Here is a 16,353-nt window from a genome sequence, read left to right as displayed (position 1 = left end):
ACATTCCAGATAATGTTGTTTGCATGTCTGAACTACAACTTCTCAAACTGAATCTGTCTTTGGAAATCCGATAAACTGATATGGGCTCTCGGTGCTTGGAGTGACTTGTTTGAGCATGTCCTCTCGCCTGTTGGCAGCTGTGATGGGGAGCAGTGGCCCTTTAAGAGGCGATCCCACAGGCGGAATCTAGGGGGCAGGTCCCTGTCAGCGGTAGAGGCTGCGTTTCTCTTCTCGCCCTTCTCCAGTCACTCAGTCCTAAATTGAGCTGGCTTGAGTGCTGACAGACGATTAGAGTAGATAGTCCTTCTGTGCCTTTAGATAGATAGGTGCAGAGAGAGAGAAGGGGCTTTCTGGATGGGAATTATTGCAATGTACCGTTCGTGACACCGAGGCACCGGTGCGCGCTCTAACAAGACACAGTCATTAAGCGATAGTTGCGTCTCTAACGTTACCTTTAATTGTTAAAGAGTCTTCGGAATGCGAAGGGACATAGGGGTCAAACTGGCAAATAGCACAAAATCATCAGTACAGTCTACGAGCACGCGTAGTTTTTTCCTTGTTATTGTAGTTGTCTTGATCTGACATAACGGCGTTTTGATTGTAGCCCGCTGAATGTGAAGTGGCTCTGACAGTTCAGTTCTTTTGTCACTACAGCGACTTTCTGCTTGTGATGGTTGTGTGCAGTGACGTTGTGGCGCTTTGTCCGTGGCTACTTGCTAAGTGCGCTGGAGAGATGTAGTTGTATTACATCAGTGCACCAAGTGACTGGAGTGCGACACAGAGAAGAGAAACGGCTCTGGCTGAATGGTGCGTGTTGAGGTATTGCATTATGCATTCTAATATTATAATGTATACTCATGCATGTGTGTGTATACACACACACACGCTCATATTAATGTACTGGATTTATTTACATTAGGTACTATAGTTGTGCTGTCACAAAATTTTGGCTGACAGTTGTGATTTACGTGCGCAGTGTGTGCAAATACACCTTAAGAAGTAATTTAATTTGGTTTGGAATCACATAAAACAGTTTTGCTAATTAGGCTTTGAAAACGTTGAAAATATAGCTAATATTTGTAGACTTACGTGAATCATTTCATTTTAAAAATTACAGATATTTGAAATGTGTTTGAATTGGTTTGTGTTTGACCAATTTGAATTGGTCCACTTTGCATTCACGCTGTTGTTTCTCGGAATCCAGCCAGCTATCATATTATTAATATTGAATAATACTGAATATTGTTATGGAATAGCAATTGATTTAAGTCCTACATTTTTCACTTTCACAATAACAGTGGTTTCATATCTCATTCATGCGGTCATCTCCACTGGAATACGAATAATCTGAGTCAGAGTGTGTCATTATGAAAGTGTAACGAGCAAGAAGATGTGCCATCAAGCAAGTGTTAAATTAAAATGAAAACGGAGCACTTTGCGTACAGTATACACGCTAATCTTTGTTTATACCTTCACGTGAGTGTTGCGCGTGCGTACCCCGCATTTCCAGAAGCCTTTAATTTTCACTGATTCATTAGACACATCGAAAAATGATACGTTTAATTATACCGTTAATGGCTTTTGAAATAGTAGCTTAAATTTGCCTCATTTGGATGGCAAAATGTTAAATTTAAAGTGCATAATCTCTCTCTCTCTTTCTATAATGTAATGTGATACACGTACACACACACACACACACACACACACACACACACACGAGCAAAGGGTCTGAATACTTAGGACCATGTGATATTTCAGTTTTTCTTTTATAATAAATCTGCAAAAATGTCAACGATTCTGTGTTTTTCTGTCAATATGGGGTGCTGTGTGTACATTAATGAGGAAAAAAAATTAACTTAAATGATTTTAGCAAATGGCTGCAATATAACAAAGAGTGAAAAATTGAAGGGGGTCTGAATACTTTCCGTACCCACTGTATATATAAAATGCACAGTTGCATATAATTTGTATATTGTATTTTTGTCTTTCTGAAACACAGGGAGGGGTGTTAATTATCATTCAGATTTGCACTAGTGGCTCAAGAAGCATTTAAGCACCATTTAGATATTTAGGTGCATTCATGGAATGCGACTGTGACCGCTTCCCACTGCCTGTTTATCATTGATCAAGACAGTACAGAGGAGCATCAGAGAAGGCTGGTAGAGGCAATGGCAGAGACAACCCTGGAGCCACTGTCCTCTCTGGAGGTAGCCATCGATCCGGATTTTGAGCCACAGAAACGGCCGAGATCATGCACTTGGCCACTGCCAGAGTCCAGCTCAGCAAAGCCTGCTTCCAACGACACTGACATAATCCCAGAGGAAGAAGATGATGAGGATGACAAAGCTATGGCAATCAGTGCCAACAGTGTGGGTGAAGGAGAGGACAGTGGCAGCCCAAGCCTGACTGAGGAACTGCATTCCACTAGCAGTCAGGAGAACACAGGCTCCCCACTTTCTTCTCAGCCCACTTCTGTGACCACGGCGAGTCCGGGGGCAAGCGGTCAGAGCAGCCAACAGCAAACTCCCCGGAAGTCATCTTCAAGGAGGAACGCATGGGGCAACCTGTCCTACGCAGACCTTATCACAAAAGCCATAGAGAGCACCCCAGACAAGAGACTGACACTGTCCCAGATCTACGACTGGATGGTCAGAAGCGTCCCATACTTTAAAGACAAAGGCGACAGCAACAGTTCAGCTGGTTGGAAGGTAAGCGCTCCACTCGAGCAGTGCTTCCCAACTGCGTTCCTGAAGGCCACCACACACTACACATTTTAGATGTCTCTGCTAATGAGCTGATGAGTTTAATCAGATATGAAGCGATACAGAAGGGATATTCTGTCATCATTTACTAACTCTTATGTCATTCCAAGCCTGTATGACTTTCTTTCCTCTTTGGAACAAAAAAGAAGATCTTTTGCAGAATGTTGGTAACCAAACAGATTTGGGTCCCATTGACTTCCATAGCATTTATTTTTGTCCATATTATGGAAGCCAATGAGACCCCAAACCATTTGGTTGCCTACATTCATCAGAATATTTTCTTTTGTGTTTTACAGAAGAAAGAAAGTCATGTAGGTTTGGAATGACATGAGGGAAAGTAATGTTTGGGCAGACTATCACTTTAAGCAGACATCCAACATGTGTACTGTTGGAGGGCCCCTTCAGGAACAAGGCTAAGATCCACTGTGCTAAATAATGCATGTCATAAGATGGGCAAGTGTCTCTTTTATTCCGTGCAGCATTTTCATTCTGTATCACAACAAGAAACACATGTTCTGGCATGTTTGGCCACGCTTACTCACACTGAAAACTGGAAAGGTTTCAAGGGCTCACGTGCACATGACTCAATGGTGCAGCAAGCTTAGTGACGTCTCCTATAAAGAAACTATTTGGACAATAGCATAAAAATAAACAGCAAATTAGGCATGATCAGTATGGAAAAATTGTGACAAAACAATTTGCTCAAGTTAGTTTAGATGGACTTTGTCTTGTGATAATGCTTAAAAGCCATACATACTATATCATCAGAGCCAAGCCTAAGAAATGTCCATGTCTCTAAATGCCTTTATGTTCATATCCATGCAGCACGGCTTACATAAAACTTGGCACGGTAAATGTACCCGCTCTAGAAGCTGCCCAGACTGTTTATGTAGGTGTTGAATGACATTAGGAATTGCGTAACAACTCAGAATGGCACGAACTTCTTCTTAGCAGTCAGCAGGCAGGACTGCCTTCAAAGGGAATGTCATGGCCATGGGCCGAAGCCAGCACAAGACATATGGGCCTTTCACTTACAGAGCCAGGGCGGGTTGGGGGAGGGGGTATATGGTGGGGTTGTGGGTGCAAGGTCAAGGGCTGAGTTTGCGGTAGGAGGCCCCACTTGCCTGTCCCACTGGCCATAAATAGCCATGAATTATAATAGTGAAAGGAGAGTTACTGCCAGGTCTGTGGCAACGGCAAACTATGTGGAATCCAGCTCAGCGTGGAACTGTTTGCACACCGACTCGTCTAGCATTCAGGGCCGTGTATGTGCACGATCATGTTTCTCAAACTGCTATGCAAAACATTACCTGTCAGTCAAACATGTTTTATGATCAAATACTATAACCACAATTGTAGCATGAGTTTACACAAATAAACACACCTCTCCCTGGTCTCTATTAGAACCAGTAATCTAGTGCCTGCTGCCATTTCTGATATGTGGAAAAATGTCTAAACATGTTCCACTGAACTTTGCTCATGTGATACCTTGAGCTCTAAATATGACACACATTCCAGCAAACGTCTTAAAACTTGGAGCAGATCTGTGTGTACGGAGTGTAGGTGCCGGTTTTAACACAACCTCAGAATATCTCAACATTCCGATAAAACTACTTCACCTAAACCCTTGAAGGATTCTTGAAGGATGAAAACATAAGCATTGAGACCCACCACGACCCTCTGAAGTATTTCAGGTATTGTCAATATTGCATTTTACAGTAAAATGTTTGCAAAACCTGCAAGAAAGGCCAGTTTCCTTGCTAATTAAGAATAGAAAAGGAGTTAAATTAAGAGACAGAAAGAGCAACAAAAGATAAGTAGGCCTAAGATGTCTTATCCAGACACAAAAGGCGGCAGTGACCAAGTACAGGTGCAAAAATGATAAGCTGCATCACTATGGCTACCTGGTCCTCTCTGCTTTAATGAGAGGGTTTGGATGACATGTGATCTCATAAAGGCGTTCCTTTGTTTCTGTTGAACATACTGTTGTGACTCTGCAGGAGAGAGAGAGAGAGAGAGAGAGAGAGAGAGAGAGAGAGTGACTGTTATAGCATAGATGACATTACAGCACCTTCCTCCTACTCTCTGGACTGAATGTTACTGGATAATGCTGTGTCTTTATTTAATGATCTGGTTATACAATCGGGCGGAATGTGATTGTGATGTCTTGAATGTTTTTGAAAAGGTTTCTTTTGCAGGTGTACAAGTGATGAGATTTTATTGATTTATCGTTCACAATGAGCTCCAGCAGAGACAGATCATTCCTCTAGTGCCAAATGATGTACTTTACTCTTAAAATTCAGCCTTTAAATTATTCAGTGCTTCAAGCATTAATTTGGGTAATTTTATCAATTTTTAAGAGACATCTCTTGAGGATCTCTCACACACACATGCAGATTTGCCAGCTCACTGCTTTTAATCTTGTAATCTCGTGTCCACCACACACACTCGTCTCTATCCTCTTTGCTATGTTATTACCTTGCGTAACCCTGCTGTTTATCTCACATCTGAAATATAATCAGATTATGTAACTTAAAAAGAACAAGCTACTACTATATTGTGTTGCACCATAATTGTTCCTGGAACACTTCATATGCTGAGCTGCCACACTAGGCCCAATTGAAATCTTTCAGTCACAGTGATGAAAGCAATCCGGTCACCCTCCAGAGGGTCTGTATTCTGCGAATTTCACTCTGCACAGTTCCAAGATGTAGGTGCGCTACTTAAGGTTTTTCCTGTAATTTGTTTATTGTCAAGAGGGAGGGGTAAACAAATACAACATTAATATTATATATGCACATAATACATGCAAAATTGCACTCCTTTAGTGCTGTACATAATATCTGTATCTCGTCTTGATGAAATGGAATTAGCGACAGATCTTTTCTTCCATATTGTGACGTACATCAGAGAGTAATGGATTATAAAAAAATAAAAAGTGTAGGGTGGGGAGTTTTATGCATGTGCTTTTATCCATCTGTTGTTGATTGGATTTTGAGACGTGGGTGTTGTACCTAAAATTGGAGGCAGGGGAACGCAAGCTTGTCAGAACGGGTTTGAGTGGATGAAATGATTGGAGAAGTCCTGCATATGTTGCCAAACAATAAATAAATAAATGAAACATGCACAGATTAATTGTTCACAATGAGATCTATAATATTAATTTAGAAAAATAGGTAGGGCGAATGTTCATTTCATGCTAACTTTAAAGAATTTAAAAGTGCTGAGAAAATGTGTGGGAGGTGTGTGCAGATATTGCAGTGGCTATGACTGTTAATTCATGTACAGTCACTGTTTTGTGTCTGACTGGCATGTGGTTAATGTTGATGTTTTGTGCTTTTATACATGCCTGGTCATGTTTAGATGCATGAGAGGTCTTGAAGTGAGGGTCACTGGGGTCATAGATGTTTTGCTATGGTTACACTAAAGCATCCACCTTACGTTGAAACACAGAAGTAAGCTATTTTCTTGAACGATTATCAATTGAATTGAACGAAGGGGCGCAATAAAACTATTTGTGCTACAAACCAGTGTATTTCTGATTATGATAATTAAAATAATAAATGATCATTAAAATAATATGATAACAAATACAAGTTTGCAATATCAAGCAGTATAACAGGCTGTTTTTGCACAGTTTTTTTGTAAGTGGGTGACAGCAGAAGGATTACGTACAGTTAGAAAAATCTGGCTGTGCTGATGATGAAATGTACATCCCGCGCACAAGGTTTAAGCACTTGTATTTTATGCTCAACCGACATCACTTGCTGTAATTCGTACATATGCACTTTCCCCCCCTCACCCAGCAGACATTTTCATATTTGAAAACATTTGATTAAAACAGACTTCCTGATGGGACAGCATCTACAGCAGCATGTCAGAAGCAGATATGCTGCGGTAAAGACATTTGAATGTATTTCTAGTTCAGCCTGTGCTTCTTCCCATCTTTTCCATGCTCCTAATATACCCGCTCAGTTTTCTAAAGGTGTGCTTGCTTGCAGCTCTGACCTGAAGCTTTTGAAATTTTCATTTGTTTTCTTCCCAACCCGTCATTTCCAATTACGTATGTCTGCCCATCACGGTGCAGAAAAATAGTTCCCGTTTAAACTTTAATTAAGTACAATAAAGCTAGATTTCTATGTCAGGAGCTTTTGGCCGGACAAAGCCAGCAGTAATGAGAAGAGATGTGGCTTTTTAGAGAGTGATTATTGCTGTGAACAGAGGGAAATGACAGTTTTAGGCAAATACATACTCAGTGACAATCTCATATATCAGCCCTTTGAGAGATAACAGAGAAAAACTGTCAGACAGGAGTGGGCGATTATTAGCCTGGTTGTGGTGACGCAGAGGGTCTATTTTGGTGCTCATATGTGGGTATGCATGTGTAGACATTTGATTAGACAAAAGATTGGATTGATTAACCCAGATTATGGTAGATTGAGTCTGGCAGTTCCTGTGCTTCGATTGTGGAGCAGGTGTTTAAATATGGGTCTGTGATGATGTAAGGCTTTCAGATCCTCCTTGACTAAGCAAATTTATTTTCTGTGACATAACACCAGAGGCCACATGGATGTAGTGAATTTGGTAGTCAAATTTATGTTGGCTTTTGTAAATGACAGAGCCATAACTTAAATCAGTGGAACCCAGGGCAACATTTTTATGGGGCCAATAAGTAGGCTATATGACACCTGACACTTAGTCAGAAGTCTAGGAAACTTTACAGAGCTACATGTTTGATCAGATACCAAGTTGAAGGATTTAATTTATCTTCACATTTGATCCTGTAACTGCAAAAATCACAGAGTAGCTTCCACTGTGAAATATCATTTGTCCAAAACTATACTGCATAGTTGTTTATTAAACATCAAATGATCTTTGATTGCCTGTAATTGTCACGCTTTGCTGTATTTTTACATAAAATGCTGAGTTATTTTGAAAACTGGGGGCAAAAAAAGCTAGATTTTTAAAAACACATTTAGAGAAATATCTCTCTTAATTGCTTGTATGTACTATGACATTCTGAGCAGTAAATATATATATATTTATACTCATATGTACTTCTGTGGGTACAATTAATTGAACAACAAATTAGTCAGCATCACCGATACTATGTACACTAATGTAATAAAGTTTGGGGTCAGTAAGATGTTTTTTTTTATTAATACATTTATTCAGCAAGAATGCATTAAATTGAAAAGTGACATTTAAAGACATTTACATTTTTACAAGATTTCTATTTTCAAATAAATGCTGAAAATAATCCTGACAAATTGATCACAGTTTCCACAAGATTATTTTGCAGAACACTTAATGAGAAATGTTTCTTGAGCACCAAATCAACATATTAGAATGGTTTCTGAAGGATCATGTGACACTACAGACTGGAGTAATGGCTGCTGAAAATTCAGCATTACCATCACAGGAATAAATTACATTTGAAAATATATTAAAATAGAAAACAGTTGTTTTTTAATTGGGGTTGGAGCTAAACTGTGCAGGTCAGTGGCTTTCTAGGATTTCCACCTAAAACTCTTAGGGATTTTTTTCCTTGTCGTGGTCTTTAGATTGCTCACCAAGTATCTCTTTGTCTGAATGTTTCTCAATCTGAATGTCTCTTAAAGTCAAAGTCTTTTCCAAGAACTGATGTCATAACCAAACCAACACCTCTTATCAATACAGTGTGTTCTAAATAACAGGCCAATCAGATATTCTACATGTGGTGAGGTCATCGGCACATGCCTGTTATCTGTTTTAAGAGTCCATTGCCTTGCACACTATCAGCGGAGGCTTATCTCTTTTCACTGCACCTTCAGTGTTTACACACCTGTCTTTAACCTGCCCTGGGGTCAGCTCTGGTGATATGGATGTCAGTGGAGGCCAGTGGATCAAGCTGAATGGGGCCGGAGCTCTGACTTAGCAGTAAAGTCTGCAACGGTTCCAGCTGCTGGACACATAAGCAGTTTGTTATCAGCCAGCTCAGTCAGAGTGAGGAAGCAGTATATCAGGAACATTTTGGGCTAAAGTAATGTGGCACATGCCTTTTGGCACAAATTTGAAGGCAGCTGTTCTAATCTCTAACACTGCCTGCATTTTTAGTTAGATTTGCTTAGTTTTGTTCCACTTACCTTTGTCTGCCCTCCTCCCCCATCCCTCTCTCTCTATACTTCTATTTGTGCTGCAGTGTTTATGGGGGCATGAAATCGCTCTACAGCTCCTGGGTATCTCGTGTACGTCTTCCTCGCTGCTCTCACTGTTTGTCTGCATTTGTTCTTCCTTTGCATTGCACATTCTCAGAAAAGTCATGTGATGCCAGGCAATCCCTCTCTGTAAAAAAATGATTGTAAGATTTAACCTAGTCAGTCTACAGTAGGTCCAATACACTATAAATGTTATGGATGGTAGGAGAAACTGATTCACTGATGCATTGTGATTCTTCTGAAACAATTTAGGATTGGTCTACAAAAATTGTAATAAGGATTTGAAATGAATTGTTAATCATTTGGTTGATTGTATATTTAATAATTTACACATTCACAAATGAATCGCAATGCATCACACATTTGAAATTTGACACACAGTGACTGACAACAGTCACTCTGATGTGGCAGACATGCAGCATTTTAGTGCAGCTTTTAAGGAGAATCTTTACACAGAATTAGCTCCCAAGAATCATTTTGGAATCTCACTGTTACTACCTGATAAAGGGTGTTCTGATCAAATGAAAATGCTGTTACCAGTTTGCATTGACTTCAGGGTGAATAAATGATGACAACATTTTCATATTTGGTTGAACTTTCTCTTTCTAAGCACAGCAGCAACAAAGTGGTTAAAGGGGTTGAGAGGGTGATAAATGGTCAAACAAAATGATGATGTTCTTGGCACAAAAAATGTACAGTACTAATAAACTTTATATAAAATAACGTATGATTTATTAAAGAAGTTGCTACACTATCTTTCAAAAGTTTGACGACAAGATTTTTTAAAACAAATTAATACTTCAATAAATGATCAAACACAGTGAAGGTAAAGACATCTATAATATTAGAAATTATTTCTATTTCAAATAAATGCTGTTTTCGAGAACTTAGAATCCTGAAAAAAATCTAGCATGGTTTCCACAAAAATATTAAGCAGCACACCTGTTTTCAACTTTGATGATAATAATAAGAAATGTGTCTTGATCACCAAATCAGCATATCGCAACACTGAAAATCCATTTTTGGCATCACAGGAATAAATTGCATTTTAAAATATATTAAAATAGAAAACAGTTATTTTAAATTGTAATAATATTTCACAATTTTACTATTTTCATTGTATTTTTGATCAAATACATGCAGCCTTGGTGAGCTTAAGAGACAAAAACATTTTAAAAAATCTTACTGACCCCAAACTTTTTAACTGAAGTGCATAGTAATAGTTTGCTTGAATGGCATGGTGGGTCACAGGGTTTAATGAGCAAGCATGCTCCTCATTGATTGCACTCGCAAACAGTCACGCTCTCTGAATCCTGCAAACCAAGCATGCAGGGTTCACAGAGTTTACACATTCTGCAGTATATTCATATACCCTCTACGACACCCCCTTTGTTTTTAAGGAGTAGATAAGAGGCCCTGAGCCTGTTTCTCCTTGTTTCTCTCCTTCCCGTAGTGAGTGTTGATGCTTTTTATATGCACACAAGCAAATGGACACAGACATACACACACACCCCTTTTCTGGGAACAGTATGCATTTCCTTGCTCATATGCTTCAAAGATAGAGCTTTTCTTTTATGTGTGGATGAACGCATGTGCGCATGAGTGACCATATGCAGTAATGTAGCGTGAACTCCCACATTGCAGCCTATTTGTATACTGTATGTGTGTGTGTGTGTTTATATACACACAATTGTTATTATTATCACTGAAAGGAGCCACTAAACTTGTCTGTGTCTGTGGTTCTACAGTGTCCTTCTCTGTTTCTGCTTTTTATTTCTCTCTGTGTAGAGGCCCAATAAGGGTTACATGGGGTACCAGAAAAAGGGGCCCCTCGCCTTCTCTCTCTTCCTTCTTTTTTTAAATCTAAGTTTGCCTCCTTCTCTTTCTCTCATATTACTGTGAACGGGCGGGTGGGGGTGCGAGGTTACACTCTCCTGTGCTGTGTATAGACCTTGAGGGAAACATACAGTATCAACGTTGTTTGAATACAAACAGCTCATTATACAACACTGTATGAAAGCTGTGTATGGAGAGATCCCAGTCTGCTGAAACACTGGCATTGTAGAGGATATACAGTTGCTCATATGAGTGGTTTATGTTTGCTTCTCGCTGAATGTTGTGTGTTTATTTCCATAGGTCCAAGAGAGAATAAAATAACCACACTGATTGTGGTACTTGGATGCAGTAAAACCGTACAATAACAACTCTGGTCGCTGTGGTGTTGTAATGTAAAAAGCAGTGGGTTTTGTCAAGGTTTGGTATTTGTAAAGTGAAGTACGATGTCTTAAAATCTTGGAAAAAACAATACTAAAATGATTTTTAATTAATGTGAAGTCGTACACTACCCACATTGTGCACTCTTTCCATTAAAGCTACATTAAAAAAGAAAGGGAAAAGCAAACAGAGAAGTAGAGACAGACGGATAGATAGAGATTGGTCCATTGGGAGAGGATTGCTGATGATCTAGCTGGGAATGACATCAGCTCTCAACTGAAAGGGCTTTTAGACTGATTGATTTGCACATATGCGAGTGAGAATTTGACGCTGATGTGTGTTAGCGTTCGCAATATCAGTGCCACACATGATAGTGTGTGCATTATTGGTCTGAGTGGTTGGTCTAAAGTCGTTGCCTTTCCCCACAGATTTTCTTCCCTCTCAGTGCTGCTTGGTAAATATGGGTTAGTGTGCCTTTCCTGTCTCTCCTCTCTCCACTTCTTCCCCCTGTTTGTTTTACTTTTTCTTTTCTTCCACCCAGCTTTTTGCTCCCTTCTATTTTTTTCCCCTCTTCCTGCAGCTGTGCAATGGGATCCAATGATTTTCCAGGAGAACACAAAGGCTTGGAACAGCCAGGCTTTCTGACATGCAGTGTTATGCTGAGTTGTAGTGTTCGTCTGAATACGCTTTCAACCTCTGGTTAATATATTATTGTTATTTTGACTTCATTGTTTTTTATAGGCATGTTGTGTACAGTATGCGTAGTAAAGACAATTTCTCAGTGGTGTGATGTGCAGTGTGAGGATTAGTCTCTAAACTTGAGGCTTAGTCAGGTGGCTGGTCATATGAGCTGACTGAGTGTGCAATGTGTGTATGTACACATACAGTGTGTGCGTAGAGAGCGAGTGGAGATTAAACTAAGGATCACAGTGTAATCTGCTGTGTGGTTACATCAGCTTCACTATCACACCATGCATCACACCAGATTGCTTAGTGAAGAGAGAAATTACACCACGAAAAAGAAAAACAGGTGGAGAGAGTCAGGGGAAGAGTAAAGGCAGATAAAAACAGCCAAGATAAATATAAGGATGAAGAAAGAGCTTTGATTTTCTACCAGTTGCTGGCCAGGATGAGTCTTTGAGGATGTCAGGAGGATGACAGTGTTTTCCAACCTTTTTATCTTATGTATTCTGACAGCCTCCTGTAAGAATACATAAATGAAAAAGAATAGAAAGAAGAGAAAAGAAACAACATTTTTTAATAATTTAAAAATGTATGATCTTGCACACACAGTTCACTTACACTTAAAACAATTAGTTATTTTAATTTGTTAAATATACTTTAGACTTTTACATTATTACAAAAAACTTCCATTTTCAAATAAATTATGTTATTTTAAACTTTATATTAATCCAAGAATCCTGAACAGAATATCATGGTTTCCACAAAAATAAGTAAAATTAAGCATCACAACTGTTTTCAACTTTTACAATAATAAAAGTTTTATTAACATATTAGAATGATTTCTGAAGGGTCATGTGACACTGAAGACTGGAGTAAGGAATAAATTACATTTTAAAAATATTGTAGAAATTGAACACGGTAATAATATGTCACAATAGTGTCATTCACTTCAATTTATAATCTTGCACACAAGATATTTATTTATTTATTTGCTTTTTTAGGCTAAATATCTGATTTATCAAGATTATTATTTACATTTATAAAATATACTTACATTAAAAATAAAATAAATGTAATAAAAAAACTAATATTTGTAATAAAAGAAATTTAAATATTTAAAATATTTTTTCTGTTGTGTTTGTTTTCATGTACATTTTCAAGTAGTCCTTTGGTTGGGAATCGCTGCTCTTTTATATGACCTCCTGATGACCCTGTTTTAGTGTTTGTTGAATGTTTGCGGGTGCGTGTAAGTTTATCCAGGAGTTCATGTTTCTTTGTGTGTGTTAGGGTACACGGAGTGTATATTTGATTGGCCAACACAACCCTCTTCATGGTCCACTGAGGTTTCTTCTTAGTGTTGAACAGGCAAATTTAACATCAGTCAGGTACCCCGTCATTTACACATATAATTTCCATTCTTGGTGAGCAGATTTTTTTTTTCTTTTGTACTTTGTTATTGGCTGACTTGCACTCCTCCCCGTTTGCGATTGGCTGGAAAGTTCAGTGGGGCACTCAATCAGGCGCAGTGGAAGCATATGTAGGTCAGTGTGTAGCTGTGCTGCATGGTGTGTTTGTGTGTGTGTGTGTACCGTGCAGTCGCGTACTCTGGCAGTCCTCCAGCTCTCTCTTTCAGAGTTAGAGAAAAGGGCGGAGGGGGAGGGAGTGAAGGAGAGGACAGAGGGAGGAGTAGACCGTGAGCCCTTTTCTATGCAGTATGCGCATTAACGACACTAAACGCATTAGTGTTTAGTCTCAGATTGGTGACAAACATTTGGAACAACTTTTCTGAATGTAACGCCAAACAGATTTGCACTTCGTGGCCACAGATACTCTTTTAATCCTGTAAAATGAATATTGTTTCCATAGAAGACGTCAACAATGGCTGTTTACTATGACACAACCTCTGAAACAACTTTGCCCAAACCACTACATAAAAAATACACAAGGATACAAGCATCAATCTGTCTCATTTAGTGGTTCTTGCTCTTTTCTAATTAGATGTACCACTGGCAACCTAAACAGACCTTGGAAAGCTGTGGTGTTTTCGAAGGAAGTGGATTTACAGTGAAAATGAGAGTGATGCCAGGGAATGAGGGGAGAAGCAAGCTTTGAGTGTTGTCCAAAACTATACTTCTGAATTTGTCTTTAACAACTGTGCCCTGAAAGTGCCCCGTGCACTTCTAAAGCACTTCCCTCTGGCACGGCCAGGAATTTAGCTTGAGTCCCTAAGGCGTGCTACAAAAAGCACCGAAAGTCTGTTGAGCTGCTAAGCTTACAGACTCTCATGAGTGTCTCTGTCTGTGCATTTTTACAGTGAACCAGCTCGCACACACTTAAACATGCGCACAAACCCAAATACAAAATTACTAAAAGCCTAGTGGGCACAATCTACACTTCAATGAATTATGAATCACTGTTGTTGGGCAGATTGAATGCACAAGGTACTTACCCAGATTTCATACAGCCCACTTGCAAAGCTTAACAGTCTGTCTAGACACACACTTTTAGCAGAAATATGTGATTAATTTTTACACACTATATACAGGTTACCTTGCCTTACTGAATACAGAATCTAGCTCTCTTTTGTCTGTCTGTCTGTCCTAGACATCCATCCATCTTTTTTTTTTTAAATTTGTTTTAAACGGCAGTCAGGAACTTATAACCTTTGTGTCAGAAAATCCAGTTTACACAGGAGTTTCGTTGACACCTTGAAACACAAGTAGAGAGTAAAAAAAAAAAAAGCATCAGCTGACAGCCACACCTTAAGAGTACACGCATTATTCAGTTATTTTGAACTCTGTAAGCAGATGGGTGAAGAGGAACCCAAGAGTAAACATCCTTCACACCTCTGTAGGTTTTTTGTCTCGTCTCGTGATCTGACAGCTACTTCTGTATGTCTGCAAATAAAAATAGAACATAACCTTACTTCCCTTTTCTGATGACTATTTAAATCAGCAAATTATGGCCTAAGTCACTGCTTTGGGTGAATGCGTTAGCATTTTTGATGCAAGGAAAGCAAAGCTATTTTTAAAGACATATGCATGAGCAGGCTTGTAACAACTGTGCACTGCTTCTATTATGTCATTTGTGTCAGAGGTCAGTTTAAATTCATTTAGGACATTTAATAAATATAGGTATTTTTATTTCGGGGAGGATGGAGATGGTTGAGTAGAAGTGTGTGTGTGTGTGTGTGTGTGTGTGTGTGTGCACATGGGCGTACATGTACAGTATATTTCAGAAGGACGGCTGCTATTCAGGTTTTTCAAGTTGTATCAGAGCTGTGCTCTCCAGTCCTCAACTGAAGAACAGCACTTTTTGCCCCTCCTACCCCCTTTCTCTCTACGTTTCTGGAGGGATTACTGCGCAGACCTCTTTCAAAAGTGGTTTCATGGTTAGATTGAGCCTCTGGATTGGCACCCTGCTCGTGTATCAGTGTTCTTTAGTGGATGGAAACCAGTGCTATGTGCTCACTCACGTATGTCTTGATTATATGGAGTTCCAAAGCTTTCTTTTAATTCCAGAGAGAGGCCCAGTTCAACTATGAGTGTGCGTGTGTAATGATTCTGGAGGGAGTCCAATTTGCTGGAGAGTGTGTGAATGCATTGGAGCCGTGCCAGAAAGTTCAGTGCAGTAGATGAGTTGTTACTGGAAGGCTTTTGTTCTGGGTTCCACTAGAGAAAAGCCCTTTACAAGAGTCAGCCAGTCAAAATGGCAGAAGGGAGAAAGGAGGGGGGAAAAAACTAGGGATGCACCGAAATGAAAATTTTTGGCCGAAGCCGAAACCGAACAAAATTAAACACTGGGCCGAAGGCCGAATACCGAATACGGAGTTTTTTTCCCCGTGTATTTTGCCAATTTATTTTTTCACCATTGCATAAATTAAAAAGCCAAAATGTGCTTTTTACTGTTTTGTCTTGCTTTTCAAAGAAAAAAAATCAATTACAAAACAACAATTTAAAAATATTTAACACTGAACATTTTTAACATTCTAGCAGACAACATACCAACAAAGCACAATTTAACTTTTAAATTAATAAGTTAGTAAAATAATGATTTTTGGCCATCAAACCCCCTTCTTGAATCAGGCATGTATTTTTATTATGAATGTTGATAAGAGTTCTTGCTTTTTCTCAACTTTTATTTTGGCGGAAACGCGCAGGAAGATTTGGAGGACTTATTTTTGTTGACAACAGATTTATAAACGAGTCTCATTATGAATATGTCGTACGTATCACATTGTCACATGCCTTGTAAAAATTCATAAAAATGTGACTGAGCAACGGACGACTGTATCAGCACAGATTTTCCTCGCGCTTTGGACTTTGAACCCTGGTTATCAAGCAGATCTGCTGCGAGTTCGTGCAGCGCTGTCAGAATACATGCAATGCGCACGTGTATTAGAAAACATAACGTTCTGCAGTTTATTTACTAATTGTTTAAGGCCATTTCGCGATTTCAATCATCATACAGTAACCAGCAACAATCACCCCAACCTC

General features: G+C 39.2%; 1 protein-coding gene and 1 long non-coding RNA gene across 3 annotated transcripts in view; one reads left to right on the top strand and one right to left on the bottom strand.

Annotated features, from left to right (window-relative positions):
- The first annotated feature begins 228 nt into the window (after positions 1-228).
- LOC107696126 (forkhead box protein O3-like) overlaps positions 229-16,353 on the top strand; it is a 30,757-nt gene continuing 14,632 nt past the window's right edge. Inside the window, exons 1-2 of one of the 2 annotated variants that reach the window (XM_016496313.1) lie at positions 229-807; positions 2,000-2,708. In XM_016496313.1, the coding sequence (XP_016351799.1) occupies positions 2,169-2,708 (540 nt within the window). In that variant the 5' untranslated portion in view covers positions 229-807; positions 2,000-2,168. Of the gene's footprint in view, positions 820-1,999; positions 2,709-16,353 lie in introns of both variants that reach the window. The other variant, XM_016496312.1, reaches the window with a different exon arrangement.
- LOC107696128 (uncharacterized) overlaps positions 8,421-16,353 on the bottom strand; it is a 34,383-nt gene continuing 26,450 nt past the window's right edge. The window contains exon 3 of the long non-coding RNA XR_001635058.1: positions 8,421-9,086. This is a non-coding gene — a long non-coding RNA (uncharacterized LOC107696128). The remainder of the gene's footprint in view (positions 9,087-16,353) is intronic.

The sequence above is a fragment of the Sinocyclocheilus anshuiensis genome, unplaced genomic scaffold (genome assembly GCF_001515605.1).
Source record: "Sinocyclocheilus anshuiensis isolate Anshui unplaced genomic scaffold, SAMN03320099.WGS_v1.1 scaffold306, whole genome shotgun sequence".
NCBI classification, from domain to species: domain Eukaryota; kingdom Metazoa; phylum Chordata; class Actinopteri; order Cypriniformes; family Cyprinidae; genus Sinocyclocheilus; species Sinocyclocheilus anshuiensis.
The sequence above is the reverse complement of the archived record's forward strand: the minus strand, read 5'-3'. Positions and strand labels throughout refer to the sequence as shown.